We start from the raw sequence: 27,253 nt of genomic DNA, 5'->3' as shown, positions 1-27,253 counted from the left end.
GCTTCAGTTTTTCATTGTTCTCAACTCAAACCCCAAAGTGACCCTACCTAATCCTGTGAGTTCGGTCCCTTTCCTGGGCCTTTCTGCCTGTTCCTGTCGAGCAATTAAAGCCCTGCCTAGGGTCCACAGAGCCATCCCCTTTTGGCCAGGCTTGTGCTAGGGCCTGTCTCAAAAAAGCCCGAGTTTCCCCTTCTTAATGGGATTTCACGTCATTAAATCATAGGGATTATTTAACGGTCTCGCTCCCCGGACACCTGCCCCTCTGCCCCACTACCCCAGTTCGATTGAAGTATTAAGGTCAGACGCACCTGGCCTTTTTTACCTACTGTTCCAAGAACCATGGAAGACGACACTAAGGGGAAGAAATTAGATTTGAACAGAAATAATGATTTCTCGCCCTTTGCATAGCGTCAGTTTCACTGAATCTCCAGGAGAGGTGCTTAATTCCTTGGGTTCCCCTCTCTCCTGGGTGGATGCGTGGGTTCACGGAGCAGCAGAAGGAGCAAAATCTTGATTGAAAATGGGAGAATGTGGCTGTAGAACCACCAGAAATGGCAGGCAGCCTCCAGACCAGAATGGGAGCGTTCCACGTACGTGGGAGTGGCAACCACTGGACAGTGTGTGTTAGGGGGTCCCCCACACCCTATTCCAGCTGCAGCCAGAGGCTGGATCTGTTGCTTAGCCAGGAGAGACTCACATTTTCAGCAGCCCCAGCTTTGTCATGGACTCCCCGCGGGGCAGCCCCCTGGGCCACACAGCCCTGTCTGCTTAATTATTAATTGAAATGGACAAGGTGGGAAAGAAAACATCCTGGGGCAAAGCCCTCCCCGGTGCCAATCAAAGGCATGGAGCCCTCACCGCCCCCATACCCCACCCCCCTGCCCCAGCGCAGTGAAAGTGAGGGAAGGTGGGGCAGAGCAAGTGATGGAGGGATGGGAGATGGAGCAAGTGGGGGTGGAGCCTCAGACAAGGGGCAGGGCAGACCCTCAGGGAAGGGGCGGGGCAGGGGTGTTCCGTTTTGTGGGATTAGAAAATTGGCAACCCTAGCTGGGGCCTGAGTCACTCGAATGGAACCACCCCTTGGAAATAAGGTTGGGGTTCTCCAAGGCCCCATGGGACTCACCCGGCAACATCCTGATTGGAGGAACAGATCTACAGGCAGGGCCTTACATGGCTCATCTGCTCTTTGCAACTCTCCACCTACCCCTCCACCAGCCTTGGTTGCAACCTGTGAGCACCACGATCGCGTTCGCAGCGGGTTCTCAGCTGCACCACCTCCCTCCAGGCAAATCAGCTGGGTGCGGGGAAGAAAAGCTGCGCTCTTTTGTTTGTTTAACTGCACCCAGGCTAAGCAAACAAGCCGGGGACATGGCAGGAGCCACTTCATTTCCAGTAGACCACAGGGCTGGCTAGAGAATTTAGCAGGAGCACGTCAGGTTTCCTGCAAGGAGGTTGCAGTAGATCGTGGTATTACAGCCGTGTTTCTGCTCGGCGCAAGGGCCTGTTAGCAGTTCTGATGCCAGTTCAGGCTGCTAGGTGGCTTAGTAATATTTGATGTATATACGGCGCCTTTTCTGCCGAAGGACCCTGCCCCGCAAGCCCCTTTGTGGGCAGAGCTCCGGCTAGAAGCCTGCTTATCATGCCCTGCAAAGAGACAAGCGCTGCTCAGCGCTAGCAGCTCTGGACAGACGCCACTAACTTGCACATTGCAGCACCTGTGGGTGCGGGGAAAGGTTTGGGCCGAGGAGAGCAGGGGAAACCCCCTGTCCTTAGGGAAAGTGATCTTGGATCTTCAGTATCTGCACAGAGCAGGCCGAGGGCTCAGCGGCCACCTAGAGTAAGGGGTCTGACACTTTACCAGCCTTGGAGGGATCAGCTGGGTGAGTCTGGTGGGGTTTGATCCTGTCTTTCCAGGGAGTCTAGAGAGATTTCAGGGCTGCTCAGCTCACGGAGCCACTGTCCAGTCATTTCAAATGTCTCAGGGCCCTGGAGGAGCTGGGGGAACCGGTACGAAGGGAGGGGATGATAGGGTTAATGCTACAGCCCGATGGGGACCTAAGGGCTAGCAGAGCCCCAAGAGAGATCTCGGGGAGCTTAGTGCCAGATGCGTGGGAGAGAAAGGGTTAGTTAAAATACCCAGGAAACATTCCCCTGACCCCACTCCCCCCCTGCCCAATGCCTCCCTATTGAAACCATGTCTTCTTTTCACCCTTCCTTCCCCTAGGCCATGCATAGGCAGCCGGAGCTGGATCAGAGAAACTGCCCTTTAAAGACAAGGAGAGGAGAGCGGCCATGCTGGAATCACTGCCCTTCTCTGGGCGGGAGTGGGGGACCTGGCTGCCCACCCCCAGCACCCAGGGATGTTTACACCGCAGCTGGGAGCAAGCCTCAGCTCCAGCCACCTCGCCACTGGCTCCTAGATGCAGTGTAGACATCCCCACACGGTAACACGCCTGGGTAACCACCCCGCCCTGCGCCGTGTGCTGACTTAGGCGGCATTCTGAGGGCGGCACGGCTGTCACACACATGGTAGCACACATTACACCCCACCAAGGAAAGAAACGCGGCCTGGTTACCTAATCAACGCCCAGGGCTGGCTGCCAGCTCTCCCAGGAGCTCTATGGATCAGCTCCTCCCACAGAAAGACCTCAAGCAAGGAAAGGAAATAGGCAAGAATCTAAGCTCTTAGCTGCTGGCAATGAGGCAGTTAAACACATAGATGGGCTTTGCAGATGGGGGTCCATGCCCTGGGAGGGGCAGCAGGGAGTCTCCAAGGAAAGGGAGGCGCTGCTCTCGACTTGGTTACTAGTGAGGGTTGTGGCACTAGAGAACAAACGGCTGGAAGTGCAAAGTCCTCTGTGGCACTCCTGTTTTGTGCCACCCCCCGGCAGCAGGGACGCAGAGCGTGCAGCCGAATACTTTGCTGACCTGTGGCTGGGGAAGCCATCAGAGGCTGAATTCCAGGCCCTGATCCTGCAGTGGCCTCCAGACAAGCCGGTCTCTGGCCAGGAAGTCGGGGGTGGGGGGCACGCCTGCTTGCGCTCATTGCAGGATGTGGGGCTTAAAGAGGTGTGTGCATGGGGGCAGAGGGAGGACATGCCTATAGGACTTCAGGGCCTGGCTCTGCACCTTGTGCGGCCATTCTCACTAGTGCAACATGGGTGCAAAACGCAATGGGGACGTCTTACACCTGCTGTGCACCCACTTTGCCCAGCGGGAATGACTGTGCAGGGTGCAGGGCACTGCAGAATCAGTCCCCCTCCCTTTAGGCCTCAAGCCTGCAACCTGAGTTAATGGATCCTGCAACCAGCCCCTTGCACCCAGCCAACTGGGTTTGCACGATAATCAATGGGGCTCCTTCCACCCAGGTGGATCGCATTGTAAAAGCCAGGCCTCGGAGCACATGTTGAGTGAATGGGACCTTCCAGGATGGCAGGGAGCAATTATATTTCTCTCCTTAAACCCCGGGGCATCCTGCAAGTGTTTCCAGGCCTGCTGGCTTCCCACAATGACCATGAGCATCCTTTACAAGACAGCCATGAAGTGTGTAAACAAACTGGATTGGTAGCTATCATCTGGGTGGTTTCTACATTATTATCACATTTCCTTCAGTTTCTAACCAAGACTCAGTCCTGGGGTCTGGGCCTTTCCTACAAAGCTGAAGCAAACAAAATGCAACTGACACTATAAATGCAATATAGACAACCATCACCGTGAGAATCGAATGTTTTATGGAGCCCTGGCATGCTGGACTTTCGCCTTTGCTGTTTTATCGTCTGCATCATTTGAGTTTTCCATTGCAGGCTTTGTCCCCCATCTCTAGGCTAATGTCTATGCCCTGCTACCTAGGCCTTGGCTACACTGGCGCTTTACAGCGCTGCAACTTTCTCTCTCAGGGGTGTGAAAAAAACACATCCCTGAGCGCTGCAAGATACAGCGCTGCAAAGCGCCAGTGTAAACAGTGCCCCAGCACTGGGAGCGCGGCTCCCAGCTCTGCAAGCTAATCCCCACAGGGAGGTGAAGTACGTGCAGTGCTGGGAGAGCTCTCTCCCAGCGCTGGCACTGCAACCATACTCACTCTGCCGCGGCAGCGCTTTGAAGTTTCAAGTGTAGCCAAGCCCCTAGATTCAAAGAATCTAGATTTATAGATTTTAAGGCCAGAAGAAATGTTAGATCATCTAATCCTGTACACCACAGGCCATAGATTTTCTCCCAGTTATCCCTGCACTGACCCCTAACGTCTCTTCCTGGCATCCAGACTTGATTTGAAGACATTAAGAGGCGGCGAATCCATCACTTCCCTTGAAAGCTGGTTCCGGTGGTTAGCCGCCCACGCTGTTCACAATTCATGCCTCAGTTCTGATCTGAATTTGTTCTGCCTTTAACTTCTAGCCCTTGCTTCTTGTTCTGCCTTTCTCTGCTAGGTGAAAGAGCCCTTTAGTACCCAGCATTTTTCTCCCCCGGCGGTACTTGTACAAGGTAATCAAGTCACTTCTCCATCATCTTCGTGGCAAGTTAAGCAGACTGAGCTCCTTGAATCTCTCCACATCAGACGTTTGCTCCACCCCTTGGGTCATTTTTGTGGCCCTTCTCTGCCCCCTCTCCAATTTTTCAACCTCTGTTTCAAACTGAGCAGATCACAGCTGGATATGGCATTCCTGCCTCACTCTCCCCAGGGCTGTGTACAAAGGGCAAATCCCCTCCCACCTCACGACTCCCATCTTTCTCCCTCCAAGGATGGCAGGGGCTCTTTTAGCCACAGCAATTTAGAGCTGGGAAAGACCTATTATAAGAACATAAGAATGGCCATACTGGGTCCATCTAACCCAGTGTCCTGTCTTCTGACAGTGGCCAATGCCAGGTGCCCTAGAGGGAATGAACAGAACAGGGAATCAGCAAGTGATCCATCCCGTCGCCCATTCCTAGGGTGACCAGATGTCCCAATTTTAGGGTCTTTTTCTTATACAGGCTCCTATTATCCCCCACCCCCTGTCCCAATTTTCCACAGGAAAAAAAATCTCCTAATGCTGAAATCTATCAGGCAGCAGAATCATCTCCCAGGGGAAGCATCAACAGTCCCATTGCTGGAGTCATTTAACATTTCTAGGGACAGAGCACTCTGGAATACAGTACTCTGGAGGGAATGGTCCTGCACAGGCCCAGAGGTCGCTCATGATGAGATTTGCCCTTTCACATCAAGCCAATGGCCCATCAAGTCCAGGATCTTGTGTATTTGTGATGCTTCTTTTCCTTCTCCTGTTTCTATGAGGTCATCTCGTCCTCCCTTTCGCAGGCCCTGGCTGGGACACGGGAAAGTTTAAACAAACAGTTCCCTTTCTTTGGCCTGGATTTACAGCTGGTGCAATGGAGGATGTGTCTCTCCCAGCCTCGGGTTGAAGGCCCCACTACCTGCCTGGCTGGTTAGGTTCCTCCCTGCTGGGGTCAAGCCTTGCACAATTGGCCAGGGGGCAGGAGAGTTTGCTTTGCGGTAGGTACAGGGCACTCTAGGAGGCAGGATCCCAGAGTGAGGGGCTGGGGGTGTGTCCCGCACAGCACAGCAGGGGAGGTGGGAAGGGAGCCAGCCTAGATCAGGAGAGGAGAGATTTAGAACCACGGTGATGGGCGGCAGGGAAGGAGTGGGTGCTAAGCAGGGCCCCGACACTCAGAAAGCAGAGCTGGGATTACCACTCACGAGCACTAGGTAACTGGTCTTCTGAATCTTTCCCCTTCCCCAAGTGACCAGAAATATTCTCTCCTCCCCCCGCCCCTATCTTCTGCCCCATAAACCCCCCCACCTCCTATCTCCAGTCCTAAAAGCCCCTACCCCTCATCTCCTGCCCCATCACTCCCTGCCCCCCATCTCCAGCCTCATAACACGCCTGTGCCCTGTCTTCGGGCCCATCAACAGTTCATCAGCCCCTGCCCCCATAAACCCTCAGTCTCATCTCCTGCCCTATCTTCCACATCATAACCCCCACTTCCCCATATAACTCCCACCTCTTATCCCTGCCCCATAACCCCCTCCCCTCTCCTGTGCCATTTTCCCTGCCCCATCTCCTACCCTATTACCTCCACGTCTCGCTCCTGCCCCATAACCCCCTCCCCATCGCCTCCTGACCCCATCTCCTATCCTATAACCCCCCTCTCATCCCTGCCCCATAACTCCCCTCTCCCCATCCCCTACTCTATAACCCCCACCTCTTGTTCCTGCCCCATAACCCCCCTCCCCATTGCCTCCTGACCCCATCTCCTATCCTATAAACCCCCCTCTCATTGCTGCCCCATAACTCCCGTCTCCCCATCCCCATCTCCAACCCTATAACCCCCAACTCTCATTTCTGCCCCATAACCCCCCTCCCCATTGACTTCTGACCCCATCTTCTATCCTATAACCCCCCCATCGCTGCCCCATAACTCCCCTCTCCTCATCCCCATCTCCTACCCTATAACCCCCACCTCTCGTTCCTGACCCATAACCCCCTCCCCATCGCCTCCTGACCCCATCTCCTACCCGATAAGCCTCCCTCATCGCTGCCCCATAATTCCCCTCTCCCCATCCCCATCTCCTACCCTATGATCCTCACCTCTCATTCCTGCCCCATAACCCCCCTCCCCATTGCCTGCTGACCCCATCTCCTATCCTATAAACCCCCCCTCATTGCTGCCCCATAACTCCCGTCTCCCCATCCCCAACCCTATAACCCCCAACTCTCATTTCTGCCCCATAACCCCCCTCCCCATTGCCTTCTGACCCCGTCTCCTATCCTATAACTCCCACCTCTTATCCCTGCCCCATAACCTCCTCCCCTCTCCTGTGCCATTTTCCCTGCCCCATCTCCTACCCTATAACCCCCACCTCTCGTTCCTGCCCCATAACCCCCTCCCCTCTCCTGCCCCATCGCTCCCCTGCCCCCATCTCCTCCCGTGCTCCCCAGGCGGCGGCGCTGCCCCCTGGCGGCTGCAGGCGGCTGCGGAGGGCGGTCCGCTCCCAGCCCGGGCCCGCCCCGCCAGAGCCCCGGACTTTAACTCCTCGCCAGGCTGCAGGTCGCTCGCTCGCTCGCCCTTCTCCTGCTGCCGGGGGCCATGTGAGCCGGCGGGGCCGAGCGGAGGGCAGCGCACGGGGGGCCGGGAGCGGAGCCGCAGCCAGCATGGAGCGCAGGAAAGTCTTCGTGGTGCTCGATGTGCTCTGCGTGGTGGTCGGTAAGGAACCGCCCCCCCACCCGTCCGGTCCTGGCGCCAGCTGCCCGGTTCGGAGCCAGTTGGAAAACTACCCCCGTCCGGTCCTGGTACCAGCTGTGCAGCCCCCTCCCCTTCACCGGCGCCAGCTGTGCAGCGTGTCCCCAACCCCCTCCACCCCGGCGCCAGCTGTGCATTGCCCGCAGCTTTCCGAGCCAGGGCCCGGCCCCGGCCCCGGGCCCGGCCCCAGCGGGGAGAGGAACGAGCTTCTCCCCCTCCCGGCCCAGCTCCAGCCTGTGCAGGGCTGGGGGGTGGAACTGGGAAGGGGATGGGGAGCGGTGGGGCTGGCATAGGATGTTGAGGGTCGGGGGGCTGGTTAAGGGAGACTCCCTTAACCCTCATGTGCTTGTGTCTCTTCTTCTCTCGACCTATTGCTGGAATTGGCCTTGGTTCCCCAGAGCAGACCCTCTTCCCTGAGACCCCATGTCACTCCCTGGGGCTTCTGGGGGCTGCCCCATGCCCAATGGGTGAACCTGCATTGCAGGAGGGAGCCCTGCTGCCCTCCTAATGGGAGTGTGTGTGACCCTAATGGAAGCGGCCCCCTGCAGCGGGGCAGGTGAGCTGGGGAGTGGGAGCCAGATGTGTTGGAGGATGTGAGTTGTCTCTTTGCTGGGTGAGTGAGCACCTGAGCTGCCACCCAGTTACCCTTTGTTCCCAAAGGCCATTAGCCAGCTCATAAGGGCACAGTCCTGGGTTTATGGCTCAATAAGGAACTGGTCTCCCTCCGATCTGCCAGCCTGGAGCCACTGTGCAGGGAAGGGACGATAAGAATTAAGGGCTTTGGCCTTTGCATCCGCAAGGAGCATTTGCACAGGTGGGCAGCGTTGGCACCCTGCCACCCAGAGAGTGTTTTCGGTGCTGGGAAAAGCAGGCAGCGTATGTTTATGGCTCACCCTCTGTGCACTTGCAGGGGGTGGGGAGAGACGGCCGTGGATCCTGCTCCAAAGAATTGGACAGCTGGGCTGTTTAAGAAATCCCATCTGGAGTGGAAAGGCCAAAGGTGCGGGCCTTGATTTAGGCAGATGCCTGCCATGAATTCTGTTTTTAAATGAGCATTCTTTGTGGGGGGTTTATCCAGGGAAGTGGTTTTCTACTGCAAGTTGCTGACTTGCCAGCAAATATAGGGTTAAATGAGAGCAAAGCTGGGAGCCCTTTTATCTGTAAACAACGAAGTCAGGCCCATCCGAACTTCTGCTCTGGCCACAGTGGCACCAAGGGGCAGCTTGGCCAATGCAGAGAGGCAAAATGGCATCAGCGCTGGGGTCCTGTCTAATCTCCCCAGCCCTGCCAGGGGCGCAAGAATGGGTTTCTGAGGAGAGGCGCGGGGTGTGCAGCTGGTGGGCTGCAGAGCAGTTGACTTTCCTCTTTGCCCTCACCCTTTCCCAGCGTAAAGCTGGCACTGTCAGCCAGTGCATTGGTGAGGGAGACTCTCTGCTTTGAGTGTAGGCTGCTGCCAGGAGCTGGCTTGCCCTGGCTGAACCAACCGCCTTGCTCTGTGTCCCTATACCATTGTGGCTTGGAACGGTGGGGCACTGGCTAGTATCCTTCTTGCTGTGACTTGCACGCTGGCGGATTCAAGCAGGAGCCAGGTCTGGAACAGGGTGGCATCACTCTGGATTTTGAGGCATGTATGCATTTCCCCCAGTGCACGTGTCTCCCCCAGGTCTCTTGTGAGAATCAGTGCCGGTGAAAGGTGTTGGATCATAGACACCTTATCCTCAGCCCAGCTACAGCACTGGCCCGCTGCCCTGCCAATGCACCTCAGCCGGGCCCTGGAGGGAAAGGGATCAGCTACCTTCCCTGGCAGCTCCACTGGTAAACCAGACCCTGTGAAGAACTGAACAGAGACCCACCAATCTCATGTCACCCAACGGCCATTGGATGGTGGTGACTTCTCTTTGCTACCAGCCTGGTCTTGGCACTGACTTTCCCATTGGGCAATGGGTTAACCGGTGGGTTAAAAATATTGAATGTGCACAAGCCGGTTTTAGCTACCTCCCATTCCCTCTTTGCTCCCTGAGCAGACAAATGCTGCCTCTAAAATAGCCATCTACGAGCCCATAATTAAAATACCCTTAAAATAAAGGCACAGGTCTTAATTTCAGCTTGGACCTCCTCTGGGATCCATGTAAACCACAGGTGGAAGGAACCGAGGTTCCGGGTTTTGTTTAGGTTTCTCTCTTGCATCGCTCTTCTATTTTTAGTGGCTGTGGATTAAATTATCCTGCGAGGAAAATTGGTGCCTAATTTGAGCTGCAAATGAACGTCTTGGGTATATTTTTAAGATGCCTGCTGTGTTTGCGTTTCACCTGGAAGCCCTCTGCAGTTGGGGCGTGTGAAAGGAGCAACAGGCCTGTTGCTATTTTTGGTTGTTTTTTTTTTTTTTTCCCCCCTGCCATTGTTTCCGCCAGAGAAAGTTGCAAGGGAGAATTTTGCATGTTGCTGGAACCAGCAGAGTGAGTTTTTCACCTGGGCAGGAGGCTGCACAAGAAAGGTGGAGGTGCCTTTTCCCCACCTCCATAAAAAATTTTTTTTTTTTTTTGCTTTTGTGCAGCACGGAGGAGACAAAGGGGGCCTGTTTACCCACAGAGGCCTATTAAACAATGGACTGGATGGAAATTGTTTTAAAGGTGGAACTTGGGAGATGCGTCCCTTTTAAGGCAGCCCAGTGCCTCCGGCCCTCATTACTCACGCAGGCACCTTGGCTTGCTGGTGCTCAAGCGCTAGTGTAGGGCTGGGATCCTCTGTTCGGATGCGGCACAAGCAGATTACTGCCGGCTGCCTTGGGCTGGGCTGGAGGTGGGAGCAGAGCACTGGGATTCTCTGCCAGGAGTGCTCACCAAGAGGCGAATGACTGTCTGGTGGTGGCTTCAGTGGTGGGATTGCCTGCCTTGCTGGGGGCTGGGTAAAGCCCCTCTCCACCAAACCCCCACAGCCACGGGATGGTAACAGCTTTAGGCCGCGTCCAGCCTGGTTGAGGAGTTGAACTCCAGAGGCCTAGATGGGAAAAGCTCCCTGTTCAGTAGCTGAGCCGTCCAGTCCCCTGAAGTCAGTTCTCTGTCCAGCTGACCCTTTCTTCTTCCTCCAGCGCTGGCCTTGCACCATCCCTTGAGGGCCCATGGCCTGGGGCAGATTAGAACAGACTCTAAGAGAGGCTACAGATCAGAATGCAGCCTCTTGCAATGCTGTAAAACAAACCTGCTTAACCTCTTGCCTCCTGCGGCTCCCCAGCCCTGCCTCGGATGCACCTGGTGCTGGGTCCCATGGCCTGGAAGGGTCCTGCAGCTGAAGAGGAGTGTGGCTGATCCTGCAGCCTGTCTGTGCTAGAGTAATTTGCACTGGTGTAACTTCACCAGTGCAAGCCCCTAATGTGGACACTGTCTTGGTGCAAAATGGGGCTTGTGCAAGTGAAATGTATGCTGGTAATTTACAGGGTAAATCTCACTAGTGCAAGCCCCGTCTTGCACCAGGGCAGCACATCCACTTTGGGGCAGGTTGCACTAGTGAAAGCACAAACGAGCCACCCACCCCAATATAGACAGATCCCTAGTGTTAAACCAGATGGATACTGCTGCCTTGTCTACACTGGGATCTCAGCCCCCAGCATAGGTGCATTAGCGCAAACCTCTAGTGAAGATGGTACTTACACCAGAGCCACTTATCCTTGTCTTAAACCAACGTAAGCTCTGCTGGTGCAAATTGTGTTTCCACGAGGGGTTTGCACTGGTGCAGCTGCACCATTGACAGAAATCCTAGTGCTGACAAGGCCTAGCTTGCCGCCTCCAGGTGGCCGACGGTTGCTCTGCCATCTGTGCTTGGACAGAGAAATCTCCCTGCTTTCCAAGTGCTTATAAACCACCCTGCAAAGCCATGACTGAGTCCAGGGACCAGGCACAACAAAGTGTCGTTAAGAATGCAGCCGACTGGAAAGTTTCAGTTAACTTGGAAATGGAATTTTGTCTCCTCCCCCTTCCATCCCCCCCTTATCTGACCAGCTACCTCTGTGCATGGCAGTGCCCACGGGTAGAACCAACCCATTAGCCACAGCCCCTGCAGTCTCCCCTATATGACAGCAGACACTGAGCTCCTGAATGGCTTCCCCCAGGGATCATGGAGGAGAGATGCCAGTTCCCAGAGCACCTCTTAGATTGGTTACAGAAGGTGGGGAGGGGGTACATCCTCAAGGGGTTATGTTGCCTGTGTGGCTATAGGAGCATGACACCAGGGGGTGCCACTCCCACAAGTGGGAATGCACTGGGGTGCCTGGCTCCCAGAACAGCATTTGGGTCCGCGAAGGCGGCTATGGGACCCTGTCATAGTGGAGGGTGGGGCTGGGTGGGCTCCAGCACATGCAGGGCCTCGTTGAACAGAAAACTGCCCTTGATCCGGTCCTGTCGCTGAATCCTTCCTTTCCCGGTTACCTCCCAGCGCTGCCGGCTTCCTCCTCCCCCGTGTCACCATAGGGTCACCATTGGGAAAGCACCGTCCCTTCCTGGGGCAAAGCACGGTGTCCGCAGAGTAAAGGGGGGCGCAGGAGGGCCCCATCTCGCAGGCATCTCTGCAGGGCTGGAGCTGTTTGGAGACTGAGGTTCAAGCCCCATGTGGAGTCATGGTGGGGGAATCCCCCCAGGTACCAGGCAGGGGGATGTGTGTATCCACGACTGCCTGGCTAGGGCTAGTACTGCTGCGGCCCAGCCAGCCCTGGAGTATGTCTGCTGGGCTCATGTCCTGCGCCTGCCCTGGATCCATCGCACCAGGGCCGTTGTATCTCGGTCCGCATGCCCTTCTGCAGCCTGGCAAGTTGTTCCAGTGGCAGCAGTAGGCAGGGTTTGGACCATTTGGCTGGAGTGACCATCTCTTCCTGCCCCACCCTGGCACTGACTTCCAGGCCTCCGCTCTGCCTGAGGTGGCACAGAACGAGTCCTGCTCCGCTGCTGATTCGGCCCGGGAGCTGGCCCGGGTGGCGTGTGTCGTGTGCGGGAAGGTGGAGGGAACAGTTTCCTTGTACCTGTGACGCGGACTGTGTAAATATCCACCTGGTCTTGCTCGGAGGGAAGCAAGCACGGAGTTCGCTCCATGGGAAACGGCTCTGCTGCAGGGAGGGGATTTGGGGCAATGCAGGGGGAGCAGCAGGTCGAATCTGTGGGGCTCCAAGGGAGTGGGTAGGATCTTGCGACATGGTCTGAGTTGGGCAATGGTGTGCAGGGGATGGACAGGATTGGGCTGAGTGATGTTACTGGCACTGCCCCCTGGCCCTCGGGGGCACTCACCGTGGCACCATCTATAAGGCAGAGTAAGGCTCCTTAGCACACATTCCTTATCCCCCTCCAGACTTAGCAGCCACAGGTAATTGCTGAGAGGCTGCAAGCTGTCACACTAACGACAGCTTATTCATCCGACAAACGCAGGCGCCGGGGCTGCTATTTTGGGTAAAACCTCTGGGACTGAAAATTGCCATCTTAATTGACATGAATGAGCCAGCTGGCTGAGGGGATGGTGTGCAGGGTGGGGTGGAGCCTCAGCTTGGGGACAGAGACGTGGGGGGCTCGTTACCTTCATCCTGACCCAGGGGCTAGTCACCGGTGGCGTGGTCCCGTTGCAGGCAGAGGAAGTGGTCTGCCTTTGGCTTGGAAGAGCGCAAAGTTAGGCTGGGAGCCTTCTCACACTGTCGGTAGTGAAGAGCTATCGGATCCTGGGAAGAGCGGCTCTGTAAGAAGGCTACGGGGTCTTCGGGGGCAACCCCAGGGATGTGCTGTCTGCCCAGGGAATGGGGTGGGTCTAGGACCCCATTTCTAAGCACTGGGCTGAAGAGAAACAAGTCGACTGGCCAGGCTCGGCTGGTGGTGGTCAGGAGACAGAGGGACGGGGGCAGCTGGAAGATTGAAGAAGGCAAAGATACAGGCGACCTGCTCTGTTGATTGAGAGGGGTTGGGGTGGGGGGGTCCCCCAGAGACTTGCTCCTGCATAGAGGAGCCTGAATCCGGCTGCCTGCATGTCAGAGGCCTTAGGATGCTTGTCCTCCCTCTTCCTCCCCTCTCGTCAGCCCGGCCTGGGTGGGTCTAGACGGTGTAGGAGGAAGGTGAGGATGAAGGTTTCTCTGAGGCCTCCTGGGCGCAAGGGAAGCTGGCAGCAGGTTGGCCCTGGGAATGGCTGAGTTTTGAAATCACTGGCCCCACCTCCTCGGGCTCTGTGCCCGGCCCGCTGGCATGGGCCTGTCCTTAGTCATCACTGCAACTCCCCAGCAAGGAGGCTGGAGACCCGTGGATGCCTCGTCTCACTGGATGCTGTGGTGGGATGAGGAAGAGCTGCCAGCCCCTGTAGTATTGTAGGTCATGGGGCAGTATAGTCTGGTGGTTAGAGCAAGGGGCTGTGACTCCTGGCTCTGCATGACTCTGGGAAGGTACATTAGAAGCTTTCCAGGGCAGAAGCCACATTTTGCTGTGTGCAGCACTGGGCACACGGGGGCCTCGTTCCTGATTGGAGGCTCGAGGTACTACTGTAAAGCTCCCCCCACCCCCCCAGCATATCACCCCCTCTCTGCACATAGGCTGCACTGGGCCTGCACAGCACAGCTAGGACATGGTTGGGGCTGTGATATAAACACAGGGCTGGGTGACCATGGGCAAGCCACTTCCCTGTTCCGTGCCTCAGTTTCCCCACCTGTAAAAGGGAGAAATTCACAGCGGGAGCTATGAGGATTCACTACGGACTGTGGAGCATTTGGAGAATGGCAGGTTGTTAGATGTCTTTCTGTCTACTCCAGTGGCACCTAAAGGCCCCTGTGCAGATCAGGCCCCATTGTGTGAGATGGTGTACGTACACAGAGTAGAAGACAGCTCCTGCCCCAAAGACCTTGCAATCTAAGGAGGCAAGACAGGTAACGATTGGGAGAAAAGTAGGACCCTCATTTTTTTATAGATGGGGAAACTGAGGCAGAACCAAAGTGACTTGCCCAGGGCCACACAGAGCATCTGTGGCAGGGCTGGGGCCTGAACCCAGATTTCCTGAGTGCCAGTGTGGGGGCCTTGGTCACAAGACCACCCTTCCTACCTAAATATGGCTGTTGAATTTCACACTGACCCGGGCTTGGTGGGTCTTTCTGGTTCTGCTGCGGTGGCTGAATGCGGAGCCGTAGTTGAGGGACACGCGGGCCTGTCGGAGGGGGGCTAGTGCCGAGCGGCAGATGGGAGAGATGCTCCTTGCAGCTGAGTTGCAATTTCTGCTCTGCAGGTGGTTGTGTTTACAGCAGCTTCGCAGCTGCCAGGACCTGATAATGGGGCTCTGCTAATCGGCAGCAGCCAGGGAGCGGATGGGAGGGCCCAGGGGGTGCCAAATCCTCTGCCAGTTGCCTTGTATCCCTGGAAGGCAGAGTCCTGTGAATCAGGGGAGCGGTGACTGAGGTCGTGGCCTCCCTGGGGGAAGGTGGGTGCCTGGGAGTGACTGGGCCCATCCAGGCTGTCCTGCCGGTGACCCCGACCCAGGGCTATAAAGACCCTTTAGAACATCCGTGCTGGGTCGGACTGAGGGTCCATCTGGCCTGGAATCCTGTCTCCGAACTTGCTCAGGTGCTGGATAGTTTGGGATCCTTCCCTGGGATCTGCCCCAGCCCAGAGGCGCGTCTGCATTGAATTAGACCCTGGCTACCCCCCTCCGTGAGTGGCACGTGTCATGGGGGCAGGGGCGTGGGGCAGGGTCATAAGTGACTCTAGTGCCAGCCAGAGGGGCTGCCTTGTCCCCTCTGGATTCGGGAGCCCCCTCTAGCCAGAGAGTAGGTGCCATGTGGGGAGTGTTGGAGCAGCCTTCCCCCGTGTGCTGCCCTCTGCCGTTGCCCCCCAGGCTCAGCACACAGGTAAGGACTGAACCGGGGGGGGGGGGGGGTTCATGCCAGTGGCCGTGTCATGGGCACCTGCCCACTGAGCAGGGAACTGCCAGCTCCTTTCACAGAGATTGTGATGGGCCCCATGTCTGGTTCCTTCCAACCAGGACCGGGCCACCTAGGGGTGAGGATGCTCCAAATCCTACCGCAGATCCAGGCAGGGGTGGCCGGTGGCGGCTTTGCTGGGTCCGGTGCTGTCTGGGTTTGGTCTGTGGCGCTCCGAGCTCAGCTAGGCCTGGGTGAATGGGGGTGGCTGGGCCAGGAGTCAGCAAATCTCTGAACCTGCAAAAGGGACTTTGGTTCCACCCGTGCCAGCCAGGATGGGACACGGAGCCCATTGCTGGGCATCTCCCTGCCCTCCAGAGGGAAAGGAGGGGAGCAAGGGAGATATACCCCTGGGGCGGATGGACTGTGCCCCCTCCTACAGAGAGAACCCCCTGACTCCCCTCCCCACTCTGCCTTCAGCTTCCCTGCCCTTCGTCATCCTCACTCTGGTGAACTCTCCGTACGAGCGCGGATTCTACTGCAACGATGACTCCATCCGCTACCCCTACAGGCCAGACACCATCACCCACGGGCTCATGGCGGGAGTCACCATCACCTGCACCGTCCTCATTGTAAGGAAACCTGCGGGACTCCCCCTTTCTTCCCCCCGCCCCCCAAGCACCCTCTTAGACGGCCTTGCTCCACCCCATCCTGAAACACCACGACCTGGCTGATCTGGGCAGCAGATCCCTTAGCTGACTCCCGCACTGACCAGCCGGCCCTGCTGGGGCTCAAAGGGTATCTCTGGTCCCGTTGATCTGTCCGTGTGGCCGGCTCCCTGCGGGGAGAGGCTAGGGCAGGGTAACTCTCAAGGGTTCTCTTTCCCCTGCTGGGAGCTTCCCCGAGAGCCAGCAGCTCCCTTCACCACCACCCCGCAGCAATACTCTGCAGCGATGCTCCTGGCCGCTCCAGCTGGGATTGGCTCCGCTGTCCTTGCTGCCCAGGTCTTGGAGAGCAGAGCTGGCCGGCTCCTCCTGGGCGGCTGCTCACTGGTCCTCGCTTGGCTTCCGCAGATCTCCGCGGGCGAGGCCTACCTGGTGTACGCTGAGCAGCTCCACTCCAAGTCCGAGTACAACAACTACCTTGCCGCCCTCTACAAGGTCGTGGGAACGTTCCTCTTCGGCGGGGCCGTCAGCCAGTCTCTGACCGACCTGGCCAAGTACATGATCGGCCGGCTCCGGCCCAACTTCTTGGACGTCTGCGACCCCGACTGGTCCAAGGTGAACTGCTCCGTCTACAAGCAGCTGGAGAACGTGTGCCGGGGGAACTCCAGGAACATCACCGAGTCCAGGTGACACGAGAGGCTTCACGAGGTGGGGGGGGAGCTTTCTCACGGGTGCTGGGGGTGGGGGAGGGCGGCTTGAGAACCTGAGAAACGTTCCACCAGACTGATATCCACCGTGGGGGGGCTCCCGTGGGCTTATTTGAGGGCAGGGTGGAAGGAGTGAGGTCTCTCCTCCTGACCCTAGTCTTTGTTCTTCCAGGTTATCCTTCTATTCCGGACACTCCTCCTTCGGGATGTACTGCATGGTGTTCCTGGCAGTGAGTAGCTCTCTCTGGGTGTGCATGCGCTGCGTCACAGCAGAGAAGGGGGGAGTGTGATCTAGTGGGTAGAGCTGAGGGGAGTCGGTGGGTCAGGACTCCTGGGTTCTATTCCCAGCTCTAGGGGGAGGTGTGGTCCAGTGGGTAGAGCTGAGGGGAGGTGGGAGTCAGAACTCCTGGGTTCTGTTCCCAGTTGTGCCCCTGATTGTGTGAACTTGGGTTAATCCCTTTGCCTGGCTGAGCTGCAGTGTCCGTCCCCTCCCCCCCCGCCTGCTGGGGGCAGAATCCAGCGGTATGACCACCACCACCCATGCCCCCACTAGCATCGTCGTGCAACCCTGCTTGGTTTTGGGTCCCTGTGCGTGGTCCACGGGGCGATGCCAGGGTGGGAACATCTAGGTGAAGCGACCCTGCTGGCACTGGGCTGGGAGTGGCACTGGGGCGACTGACTGACCGTCCCTTCTCTCCCCAGCTGTACGTCCAGGCCCGGCTGATTGGGAAATGGGCCCGGCTCCTGCGCCCCACAATCCAGTTCTTCCTAATCGCCTTCGCCATCTTCGTGGGCTACACCCGGGTCTCTGACTACAAGCACCACTGGAGTGATGTGCTGGTGGGGCTCCTCCAAGGGGCGCTCATTGCCATCCTCATTGTAAGCGCACAGGGGGGCATCCCCACCCCTCCCTCCATGCTCGCTGTGGGAGCTCTGGCTCTGCCGTGGGCACCGCCTGCTGGTGGATGGATCCTAGTGCCCCCCCTTCTCCCCAGCCTTGCAGCCCTGTGCCCACCCCCTGTCCGCACAATCTTGCACGCCTGGCAGCTTTTCTCTGGATGGTGGTTTCGACCTCATCCAGCCCAGAAACGGGGCATCTCGATTCAGCCTCCTCCCTCTGTATCGGCCCTGCCCAAATCCAGGTAACTGCAGGTGCCTGATGCTTGAGGGAGGCGACCCACCTGCTCTGCCATCTCATTAGCACCTGGTCTATTGTGCCCCGTTCCGCCGATCGCCCCAGGGGTCAGTGGGAACAGCCTAAAGATCCGGGTTGGATTATTCCGGGTCTCGGCAGGGTCGTGACCTCCAAGCTCTGAATTCCTGCCCCAGGCTCTGACTCCTGCTCGCTGCAGATCAGAGTTTCAGGTGCTGCTTGGTTCCCCAGCAGAGACTGCTGAGGAAGAACTAACAGGTTAAGCCAGCAGCAGCTGTTTGGGATGCTCTGTGACATTGCTTCACACCCTCCTTCTCCTCCGTCACTCTGTGCAGCAGAGCAGGGTGTCACGGTCCCCAGGCACAAGCGGTCCTGGGCTCTGTTCCCAGTTCTGCCACCGACTTGCTTCGTGACCTTGGGCAAGTCACTCAGACCAAAACTTTATCGAGGCTGCTGGACGCAGCCAGACCCCGTGGCCCTCTCTGGGCCGGTGTTGCCACACAGGATCTCCCTGAGCCCTGGCCTGGATCCACTGAGAGACGTTCCCTTGATGGAATTATCCCCTAAAGCCTCATTCTTTTCTCTTCTTTCTTCCTCCCTGCCCCAGGTCCGCTATGTCTCTGACTTCTTCAAGCAGCGTCCGCCTCTGCAGTGTGAGGAGGACCCGGAGCACAAACCCAGCTTACCGCTGACCAGGAGCGAGCCCGATCGCAACCACTACAGCTATCCGGGAGCTCCCTGAGCCGCGGGAGCTGTGGGGGGCAGCGCTGCTGGACAGCTGATGGCTAATCCCAGGCCCCACCAGGCTGCCTGCCAGGGCTTTGAGGGGGGAACCCCGGTTAATTGGTTCCACGGCTAATGAGTTCCTTATTACTGTGTAGTGCCACGGCACCCGAGGGACCCCCCGGGGGGAACCAAGCAAAGACTTTTTTAATGCTCATATGGAGCGCTGTGCGGTAACCAGCCCTCCTGCCTCTCAGCTCCAGGGGCTTGGATCCCTCCATGAGTGGGTGGGTGCATCTCATGCTTCCGAGGGTGGCTTTCCAGCCCTGTGTGTGGAAGAGGCACAGGGGTGGGACTGCTTGTGAAGCGAAGAGTAAACTCCATGGGAAGCCTGAGGTGGTGTGGTGCTGAGAGCGTCAAATTATATTCGTGTTGATGACTCCAGATCCTCGCTGGGACATCACCAGGAGGCCAATGCCACCAGAACATTGCTGGGCTAACGATTTGAACCCGAGTTCTTCTCTGCAGCTTGGTCACCTTAAAATATTCCCAGTACTCAGCAGCCGATGCAAATGATCGATGCCTGGGGAGGGTCTGCTCCCATCACTCCTGACCCCGCCGCACCGGGGTGAACTGCCGCCTGAATTTGTGAGGTGCCCTGGACGCTCCATAGGAAACTCTCTGCAGCCGCCTCAGCTGATTTTTTAATGGGGGGGATGGAGATGGGGAGAGGGGGGAAAATCTTCTGTGGTAAAGGAAATAAATTGCAGTCTGGAGATGGGCACGGATTCTGGCCCTTTGAGAAAGCATGTTACCTGGTCCAGCTCCTGCTAACAACCTCGCCTCTACCACACAGCTGCATCTGGCACCAAGGATACTTGGGCCTCCTTTTAAACTACATAAATTTTCATGATGATGCGTTTTTTGTATTCAGTGTGTTTTTTATTTTTAAATTAGATCATCCTGAAAGAATGGCAGTGTCAGGTCTATTTGTTTACTCTATGGATGTTTGTGGCCTCGAAATACATGGGTTTAAATGTTTTTGTTTTTTGTTTTTCAAAAACGGGGGATTTTTATGAAACCCCAAATTGATAGAAACGTTTGCCTCAAATTATAGATTTTTAACATTTCAGTGGGAATGGGTTTTGGGTTCTTAACGTTGATACCCTCCCCCTATCCCTTTCTTTGCTGGCTTTGTGAGGCAAGCACCAGGAAATTGGGCTCGGCTATATGAAAATGACTAGAACCAAGAGTGAGTGAAACCGACCAGTTCTGACTTTCAGCAGATCCTAGAGGAGTGACATGTGAAAGGGAAACAAACAGGAGGAGTGATGAAAAGTGAACATGGGCACGGGTCCTGCGGTTGGCTCTGTGTTATGTGCTAGTGGCTCGGATTGCACAATTCATGCCTCAGATCTTGTAAACTTCATTCGCTCTCCGTCTATTAGTTTTTTCTTTTCTTTAATTAGGATTTTTAACCTGGCTGTCCTTTCCACCAGGAGGTGGACCAATGGGGAAACCACCACCTTCACTGAGAGGAAGCGTGGTCCTGGGTTTAGTGCTCTAGTCTGAGGCTTAGACCTGAGTTAAATTCCCTGCTCTGCGACTGACTTCCTGTGCAGCCTTGGTCAAGTCACTTAATCTCTCTGGACTTCCATCTGTACAATGGCACTAGCCTCCCTCACAGGGGTGTTGTGGGGATCAATACATTAAAAATGGTGAGGTGCTCAGATACTTCAGTGAGGGGGGGATCATGTACCTAAGAGAGATCAGGAAAGTTTAGCAGGTTTCTAGATGGCTGTTAAATTTCTTGTGCCTTAAAAGTTTGCTAGAGCAAATAAGCGCTGCAGGCTCCTTGCGAGGCAGAGGTGGTAACCATGCAAGTTTCTTGGCTCTGTGTAACGGGACCAGGGCAGGATTATTATTTTATATCGACATTTAAAAAAGGCCTTAAAAGCTTCCTGAATGAGAACTGTTTTTCTTGCATTCCCCTGCAAGTCAGAGCTGAGTGACTCTCTTTCCAAGCTATCTTTCCCTTGGCATTCAGGCCTGCCACGGAAAAAAAATCTCAGTCCAAAAGCTGTGGTCAGGGACGGAAAGTAGGACTTGCTGTCGGGTTTCGTAGTGTGTTGTAATTGGCAAGGCAATCGGTGGTTTAGAAACAGAAGGGGGTGAGAGGATGGACACTTGGAAGAGGTTTGAAATGCATAGGGCAACATGCATAAAAATGCTCCTCAGATGATAAACTTGGAGTGGTGGAAAGCAGCACTGAGTAATGGTTTGTGCACTGGGGCGTTGAGAAGCCAGTTCAATTCCCAACCTTGCCACTGATTTGCAGTGTTATCACGGTCATGTCATTTTTAAGCCCAAGCGTTCCGTATGGAGCAGCTCTCGTCAATGAGGGGAGAGATGCTTTTAGCTGTCTTGGAAAAACCGGACCTGACTATCCATGCGTTGAGTTTCGCCCATCTATAAACCAGAGACGATGCTACTCACCTACATCATAAAGGTGCAGCTGCTTAATTAGCGCTTGCAAAGAGAGTGGAGAGGCTGGTGGTGCCTTCCAGCAGCCAAATTGTTGGCCCTTGAATGATAGGTGCCTGGGCCAGGTGAGATCATAGAAGGGATAGATGGTGATGGCTTGGCTGGCACCGGGAATGCTGACGAGACCCTTGGGTGGGTAAGCACCTGCTCCTGCATTGTGCACACTCAGGAGTTCAAGGAATGCAGGATTGTGTATGGAATAGTGTGTAAGTCTGTCCTTAGCTGGACGTGATCCTCTGGGCCTGATCCTTGCACGTCCACTCCTGTGGAGCTGGGCTTCAGGAAAGTGAACAAATCCTCTGTCTAAGCCTTCCTCGCTTCACAGCTGGGATGCCACAGATGACAGGTTGGGACAGGCATGACATTCACCCTTGGAGGGGCAGGCAGAGATGGGACTCGGCTTATGGGGCATGAGAGCCTGATTCGGAGCTCTGTTATGCCGGCACAAATCTGGAGTTCAGGCTGTCTCCAGGTGTGAGATCAGAACAGGGCATGTAGGCAGGGCTGAGCTGTGCAAACCATTCCCCCTGGAGCCCTCTGCAACCAGCAGCAAAGCGTAGCTGTTTATGTTTCACTTCAGGCGCTCGTCTGACCTGCCCAACTCTGTAAAACTAAGTGCAAAACAAAAAGAGGGATAGAGGCGTCTGCCTGATATTTCCAGATGTTTCTGCTGCCTGGCCAGCTGCAAAAAACCCCCTGTAAAACCAGGATCTCGGTGGTGATTTATTATCTTCCAGATTTCCAATTAGCCTTTTTTAATAATAGAGAGAGGGACTGAGCACTAGTCATGGCCTCTTGTGATTCTTTATTGCCCATCTCTGGGAAGAGCCATTTGCTTTTTGAAGGATGGCGTCTGAATCGACCGGGGATGCTCCTTGCTCTGCCCAGCTTCTGTGGTCTGTATTACAAACAGATCCTAGCCCTCCTCTGAGAGCCAGGCCTGGCGCGAGGTGCTGCGCGAAACCAAGGGAGGGGACCCTGCCCAGTGGAAATTGACTAGACAAATCCTTCTCTCCATGTTGCACGTGGTGAGCAGAGGTTCAGAGCAGCTGGGTCTGGCTGGAGGAGGAAGGTGGGAGAGCAGAGGGGCTGTGAGGAGCTGGGATAACAGTGGCTTGCTGTGGGGAGGTGGCCCAGGTTATCAGTAATCGGGGGGTGGAGGGTTGCCTGTCGCTGTTGGCTGCTCCCATCATCCACAGCATTGGGCAAGGTGGGTCTCTCTGCCCCAAAACCTCAGCAGCAGGAGGGCAGGGTGCATGTGGTGCCAATGCTGAGAGGTGCTGGCGAGTCTGGCCAGACCCCTCGTGCCTGCATCGCCCATTTACAGCATGGCTGGTGTTTCTGCAGCCTTCGACCTGGAATGAGCTCAAAGCACGGTGACGTCGGCAGGTTGGTATCAGCCTCGTTTTCAGGTAGGGAAACTGAGGCAGAGAGCGGGGCTGCAACTTACCTGAGTTCACCCAGTTGGTAGCAAAGTGGCCCCATGCCTGCAGCTGCTCCTGACCGCAGTAGCTGTTGGTGCACGGCGCCTCTCAGGAGGAGGGGCCAGAATGGGGAATCCTGCATCCTGCTGGAACAAAACTAGCTTTACCTTTACAAGCAAAGGGCCGTGGCCAGTTGGATCTAAACTGTCTCTCCGAGATTCTTGACTCTGCAGCAGACGTGAGATGCTGGCTGCGAACGAATGATGCCACGGCTGTAGCAGCTCTGAAGTTGCATGCAATTTGTTTCACGTGGTTTTCCATACGCTTTAGCTCTGAGCATTACCAGTGGACAACCCCATCCGGCAGAGGGAGTGGCAGCTGGGCAGGGACCATTCAGCCATTCAGGATTTGGGGGTAAGCCCCTTAACTGGATGTGAGCATCAGTGAAACAGTTCCCTAAGCAGACGCGTAACGATTGTCCTCATGCCGGAGTGTCCACACTCCGAGTGCTCATTCCAGGCCTGCTGCAGACTCAGGCTTCTGCAGTGGGGGGGCAGATTCTGTAGTCTAGAGGAGACCCGGCTTCCAGAACAACCCCCTTGGCTGAAATGGCAGTTCCCAGCCCTGGCTTCTGGCTCCAGCTGCAGAGCTGGTCTCTGTCCTTGCCTGGCCCGGCGGCAGCCCCTAGTTGAAGCAGAGAGTCTTGGAAGGGGAAGAGCCCCGGATTCCATGCCGAAGGCCCTGTCTACACTAGACTGCGTTGGTGTGGTTGCAGAGTGCACGTGTCTAGTCTAGACAAGCCCTGACCAGCCGCTACCTAGCCGTGAGAGCGCTGTCCCGCGGATTGTGTTTGCTCACAGGGCCCTTACGCTGCTTTCGCTCTTTACATCCAGTTTCCCTCTCCTCAGGGCCAGCACAGTCCCTGCTTGACTTGCCTCTCCCCGCCCGGGCCCCCCTTGCTATGAGAATGAGCTACCCTGGGAATGTTGTGCAGATAAGCTCCATCTGGATGAGGGTGGGATGGTACGCCAATATACCCACTCCAGCAAAGCAGGCCGAGCCTAGCTGGGGTCAGGGGGGTGGGATCTGTCTAGGTGACTCCTGGGATTTTATTGCAAGTCTTGGGGTATTCGAGGCGCTTCTTCAGTCCCCAACTCCTGGAGTCAGGTGACTATGGGGGGATTTCAGCTTAGGGTTTGTTTGTAATGAAAGTTTCTAGCCTGGTGGTTCTGGAGAAAAACTTGAATGCAAGAACTCAACCTGCAAATAAACAGAACCCCGTTTGGCTTAGCTCTAAACTCACATGTTTTTTCAAGCTAATCTTGAGACTTTTTTCAGCAGGCTGGAATCATGTTTTTTCAGTGATCATAGCAAGACCATGGCTCCAGCTTCCCCTCCACCTCCACGCTCCAGGCCTCGGCTCCTGCATACTGTTGGTATCCCCATCCCAGTCCCACTGTTAGCACCACCAGGTATTCTTATCTTCCCAGTCATGAAGGGGGCCAGCTTTCAGCAGCGGAAGAGGATGCAGTGATTGAAATGCCAGCAGCTGCCCTGCTCCAGTGCAGATACAGCCTCAAACTGCTCCTTTGCAGCCTCCTGCCTGCAATCTGCCTTCTGCAGCTGCAGGAACAAGGGGCTTCTCTCCCTCTGCACAATGTGGCTGCTCCTTTCCCCCAGGAAAGGATCTCCCTGTTTAGATGAATCTCTGGAAAAACCAGCTGGGCCACAATCTGGCTCTTAAAGGGCCAGGGCCACCTTGGCTTGGATCCTGTGCACTGCTTGTGTGAGTGCAGGGGAAATAGGGCAAAATACTCAGGGGGAGGGGGCTGATTACAACTGCACTGGAGCCCCTGCCGAAGACTGGGAGAGTGGCCCTGCCCCACCCCCTGGAAGCTGGGTTCTCCCCTATTCCAGTACGGAAGGGGTGGCATGTTGCACCTTCCATCTATTTCTGCCCCCAAGGACCAGCTGTGGGGTTCTGGCCCACTGGCTTTCCAGTAGGGAGGGAAGGAGCCAGCTGAGTTTTGGGCCTGGCCCAGTCAAAATGTTCCTGGTGGTTTTGTGCAAAGCTGCATAATAAACCCTCACAAAACTGCTGGGGTGGGGGGCAGCCTGGCATGAGCAGGATACCACCAGACCCAGCCTGGACAAGTGGGAGCTCTGCTTCTCCCCCCACCCACCCCCCAGTGCCTCCAGAGGTGAGGTTGAAGCTGAAGATTGGGGGGCGGTGGGGGGAGAGAGAAGAGAAAAGAAGACCTTAGTCCTGTCCTTGCATCTTCTCTCTCCCCCTGCCTCCTCCAGCCATGCTCTGAGTTCTCAGACCTTGGAAAGGCAGCCTAGTCAAATGTAGGAGGAGGAGAGGCAGGAACCTGTGTGTAACCTTGGGCAAGTCCCTGCTCTGTGCCTCAGTTTACCCAGCTGTAGCACTGAGCTGGTGGAGTGGAGCCACCTCTGGTGAGCACCAGATGGTGGTGGTGATGTTGCCCGGAGCCCAGCCAACACTGCCCGGTGCTCCGGAGGTCTGAGCGCCTTATGGGCCTATGAGCTTTTCCCTCCCGTTCCCAGACTCAGCAGTTCGGCGGTCAATGACCCTTGCTCCTGCCGTGACACAAGTGGGGCAGATCAGTGGGATCTGCAATGGCCGAGTCTCCATTGAGTCAGAGGGAGGATTTGCTTTGTCTTTATTTTAGTTTTTGTATTTGGTGCTGCAGCTAGAGCTCCGCCCGCGCAAACCTTCCCGACGCACTTTGTTCACCACCTCGTGCGCTGGAGGAACCCAGGGTCGGGGTGAATGGATCTTTCTGCATCCAAGGCCCAGTCAGTCCTTTCTCGTGATGTGTTCATAGTGTGGCAGCACCTCCAGTCTCTCCCTTGGGCAAGGGCTGCACAGACAGTGAGAGACGGCCCCGGCCCCGGCCCCGCAGTGCCGCCAGCTAAATAGCAAAGATGGGACAGAGAGGGAAGGGATGTGCCCAAGGTCACAGAACAGTGGCAGAGCTGGGTCCTCTGCCCTGATGGGGGGTTGGGGGGGTTGTCAGGTGGGCACTTGAGAAGGTGGCTGAGACCCACCCAACTTGTGTCAGGCCGGGCCCTGAACGGCCAGCGGCTGGAAGTGGCTTTCGGTCACTTACAGTAACAGATTGGTTTCAGCCCAGCAGCCTGGCCCATCAAGGTGCTCTGTCCCCTCACCAGTCCCTTGTCAGCGGGAGCAGTTAAAAGCCCTGAGCCAGGCTTCTGGGGTAGGTCCAGTGAAGGGAGCGGGGAGGGAAATGGGGCTTGAAGTCAATGGTGACAGGCTGGGGCCCTGAACCTGAAGTCGGTGCTGGGATTCCCCTCGGCTTCTGATCTCGATGCTGGGATCTGCTCCCTCTGTTATCACAGTGGAGACAGGCTGGGCTTAGAAGCACATGGGACTAAGCAAGGGTCCTGCTCCGAAGCCTGGCTCAGATATAGGGGAAAGTCTAGATCCCAGCTCTGTGTCTGAAGTCTCTCCCCCTCTCTCAAGGGTTAACCCTGCATCCCCCCAGTGCTCCCACCATGGAGGGAATTTGGATCTGGACTCTGAACTTTCCGGCTCAGGCCGTGTAACTGCATGTGGGTTTGTAAAGCACCTTGGGATCCTTAGGCCTGAAGGGAGCCATAGAAAAATGGGAGTGGTGTCTAGGGGTTAGAGAGGCGTGGTACTGGGAGATCAGGACAATTCTTGGCTCTGCCAATGACTTTGGGCAGGTACCTTTCTCTAGATCTGTGCCTCAGTTTCCCTGGGTGTGAAGTGGGATTCATCCTGGCCATTTGGAGTGTGCAAGGCTTGGTGCTTGCAAAGAACTAGGAGCCTGTTGAATGGAAGGTGCAGGGGCAGGTCATGTCAGATTTAGGGCCTGATGCTGCTTTGTGCTGCTGGAGTGAATCCGGAGTACCTGGATCTGGCTCGTTGGAGCTCCCCTGGGGGGAATCGGGAGTGACTTGATGGAGTTACACTGGAGTGAATCCGGAATACCTGGATTGGGCTCGCTGGAGTTCCCCTGGGGGAAGCCGGAGTGATGGATCAGGCTCCCTGGTGTTTTGCACCACTGGCAGCCAGGGCAGACTCAGGCCCTGCTGTCTTGCCTTCGCTCTGGTTTGCCAGCCAAGGGAGAGAGCTCAGTGCTGGGAACCCTGCATGGAAATTCCACTTTGAAACCATTCCCTTCCCCCCGAGCGAACGCTGTCGGAAACTCTGGGCTCCAAGGCGCCCGGCCAGCTCTCCCTCTTTCCAAAACAAGCCGCTTTCAGCAGCGTCTGGCAGGGATCCTGCCTCCAACCCCATGCAGGAACCAGGGCTCCGGGCCAGTGAAGAGTCCCCCCCCCACACCTTTTACGTGTCGTTCTCTCACCTCCCTACTGCTCTCTGCCCCTCTCCCACTCCATCCCACCACCCTGCGCTAGGGGATCTGGATTCCCCACACTATGGAGCGCCCCCTGTTGAGTCTCAAGCCCGGCCCTGCTTGCAGCTGCTCCATTGCTTCCAAAATCTTTTGGCAGGGCGCCCCTGCAGGCTGAAGGCGGCAGTGCAATTCCAGCTGGGCAGGGGAGGCAGGGCCCACCCTGCAAAGGGGCAGGGTGCACGAGGTAGCGCCTCTAGTGGTGGGCAAGGGAAGTGGGGCATCCCCTGGTGGCGGAGGGAGGCAGTGCACCCTGCTAGGTAAGTAGACAAGAATCCAGTTTACTGGGCTATTCAGGAGGATGCCAAGGAAGCGGGGAGCATGCTCAGCCCCCCACCTATTCAGGGACAGAATCCCTAGCACTGTTTCCCCAGCCTTACCCTCCCTAGGGGCTCTGCTCAGGCCCCACTGCCCTGGCAGGGAGTGTCCTGGGCTGCCCCCCACACTCCTGGGGGCAAGAGGCAGGAGAAAGTCTGGCCTTTCTGCCAGCATTGCCCCCCCCACCCCTCCCTTGCT

At 56.4% G+C, this 27,253-nt stretch overlaps 1 protein-coding gene across 2 annotated transcripts; it reads left to right on the top strand.

Annotated features, from left to right (window-relative positions):
* The first annotated feature begins 7,015 nt into the window (after nt 1-7,015).
* Nucleotides 7,016-19,263, top strand: PLPP2 (phospholipid phosphatase 2). Of its 2 annotated transcripts, XM_032781185.2 has the most exons (7): nt 7,031-7,200; nt 8,147-8,236; nt 15,578-15,729; nt 16,171-16,448; nt 16,642-16,699; nt 17,172-17,348; nt 18,230-19,263. In XM_032781185.2, exons 1-7 carry the CDS (start codon nt 7,149-7,151, stop codon nt 18,362-18,364), a joined length of 942 nt encoding a protein of 313 aa, XP_032637076.1. In that variant the 5' UTR covers nt 7,031-7,148; the 3' UTR covers nt 18,365-19,263. The 2 variants fall into 2 exon arrangements, with proteins under 2 accessions (XP_032637148.1, XP_032637076.1); XM_032781257.2 differs by lacking the exon at nt 8,147-8,236 and having other exon boundaries at nt 7,016-7,200.
* Nucleotides 19,264-27,253: the final 7,990 nt, after the last annotated feature.

This window comes from Chelonoidis abingdonii, chromosome 11 (genome assembly GCF_003597395.2).
Source record: "Chelonoidis abingdonii isolate Lonesome George chromosome 11, CheloAbing_2.0, whole genome shotgun sequence".
NCBI lineage: Eukaryota > Metazoa > Chordata > Testudines > Testudinidae > Chelonoidis > Chelonoidis abingdonii.
This window is presented reverse-complemented; position numbering and strand designations above follow the sequence as displayed.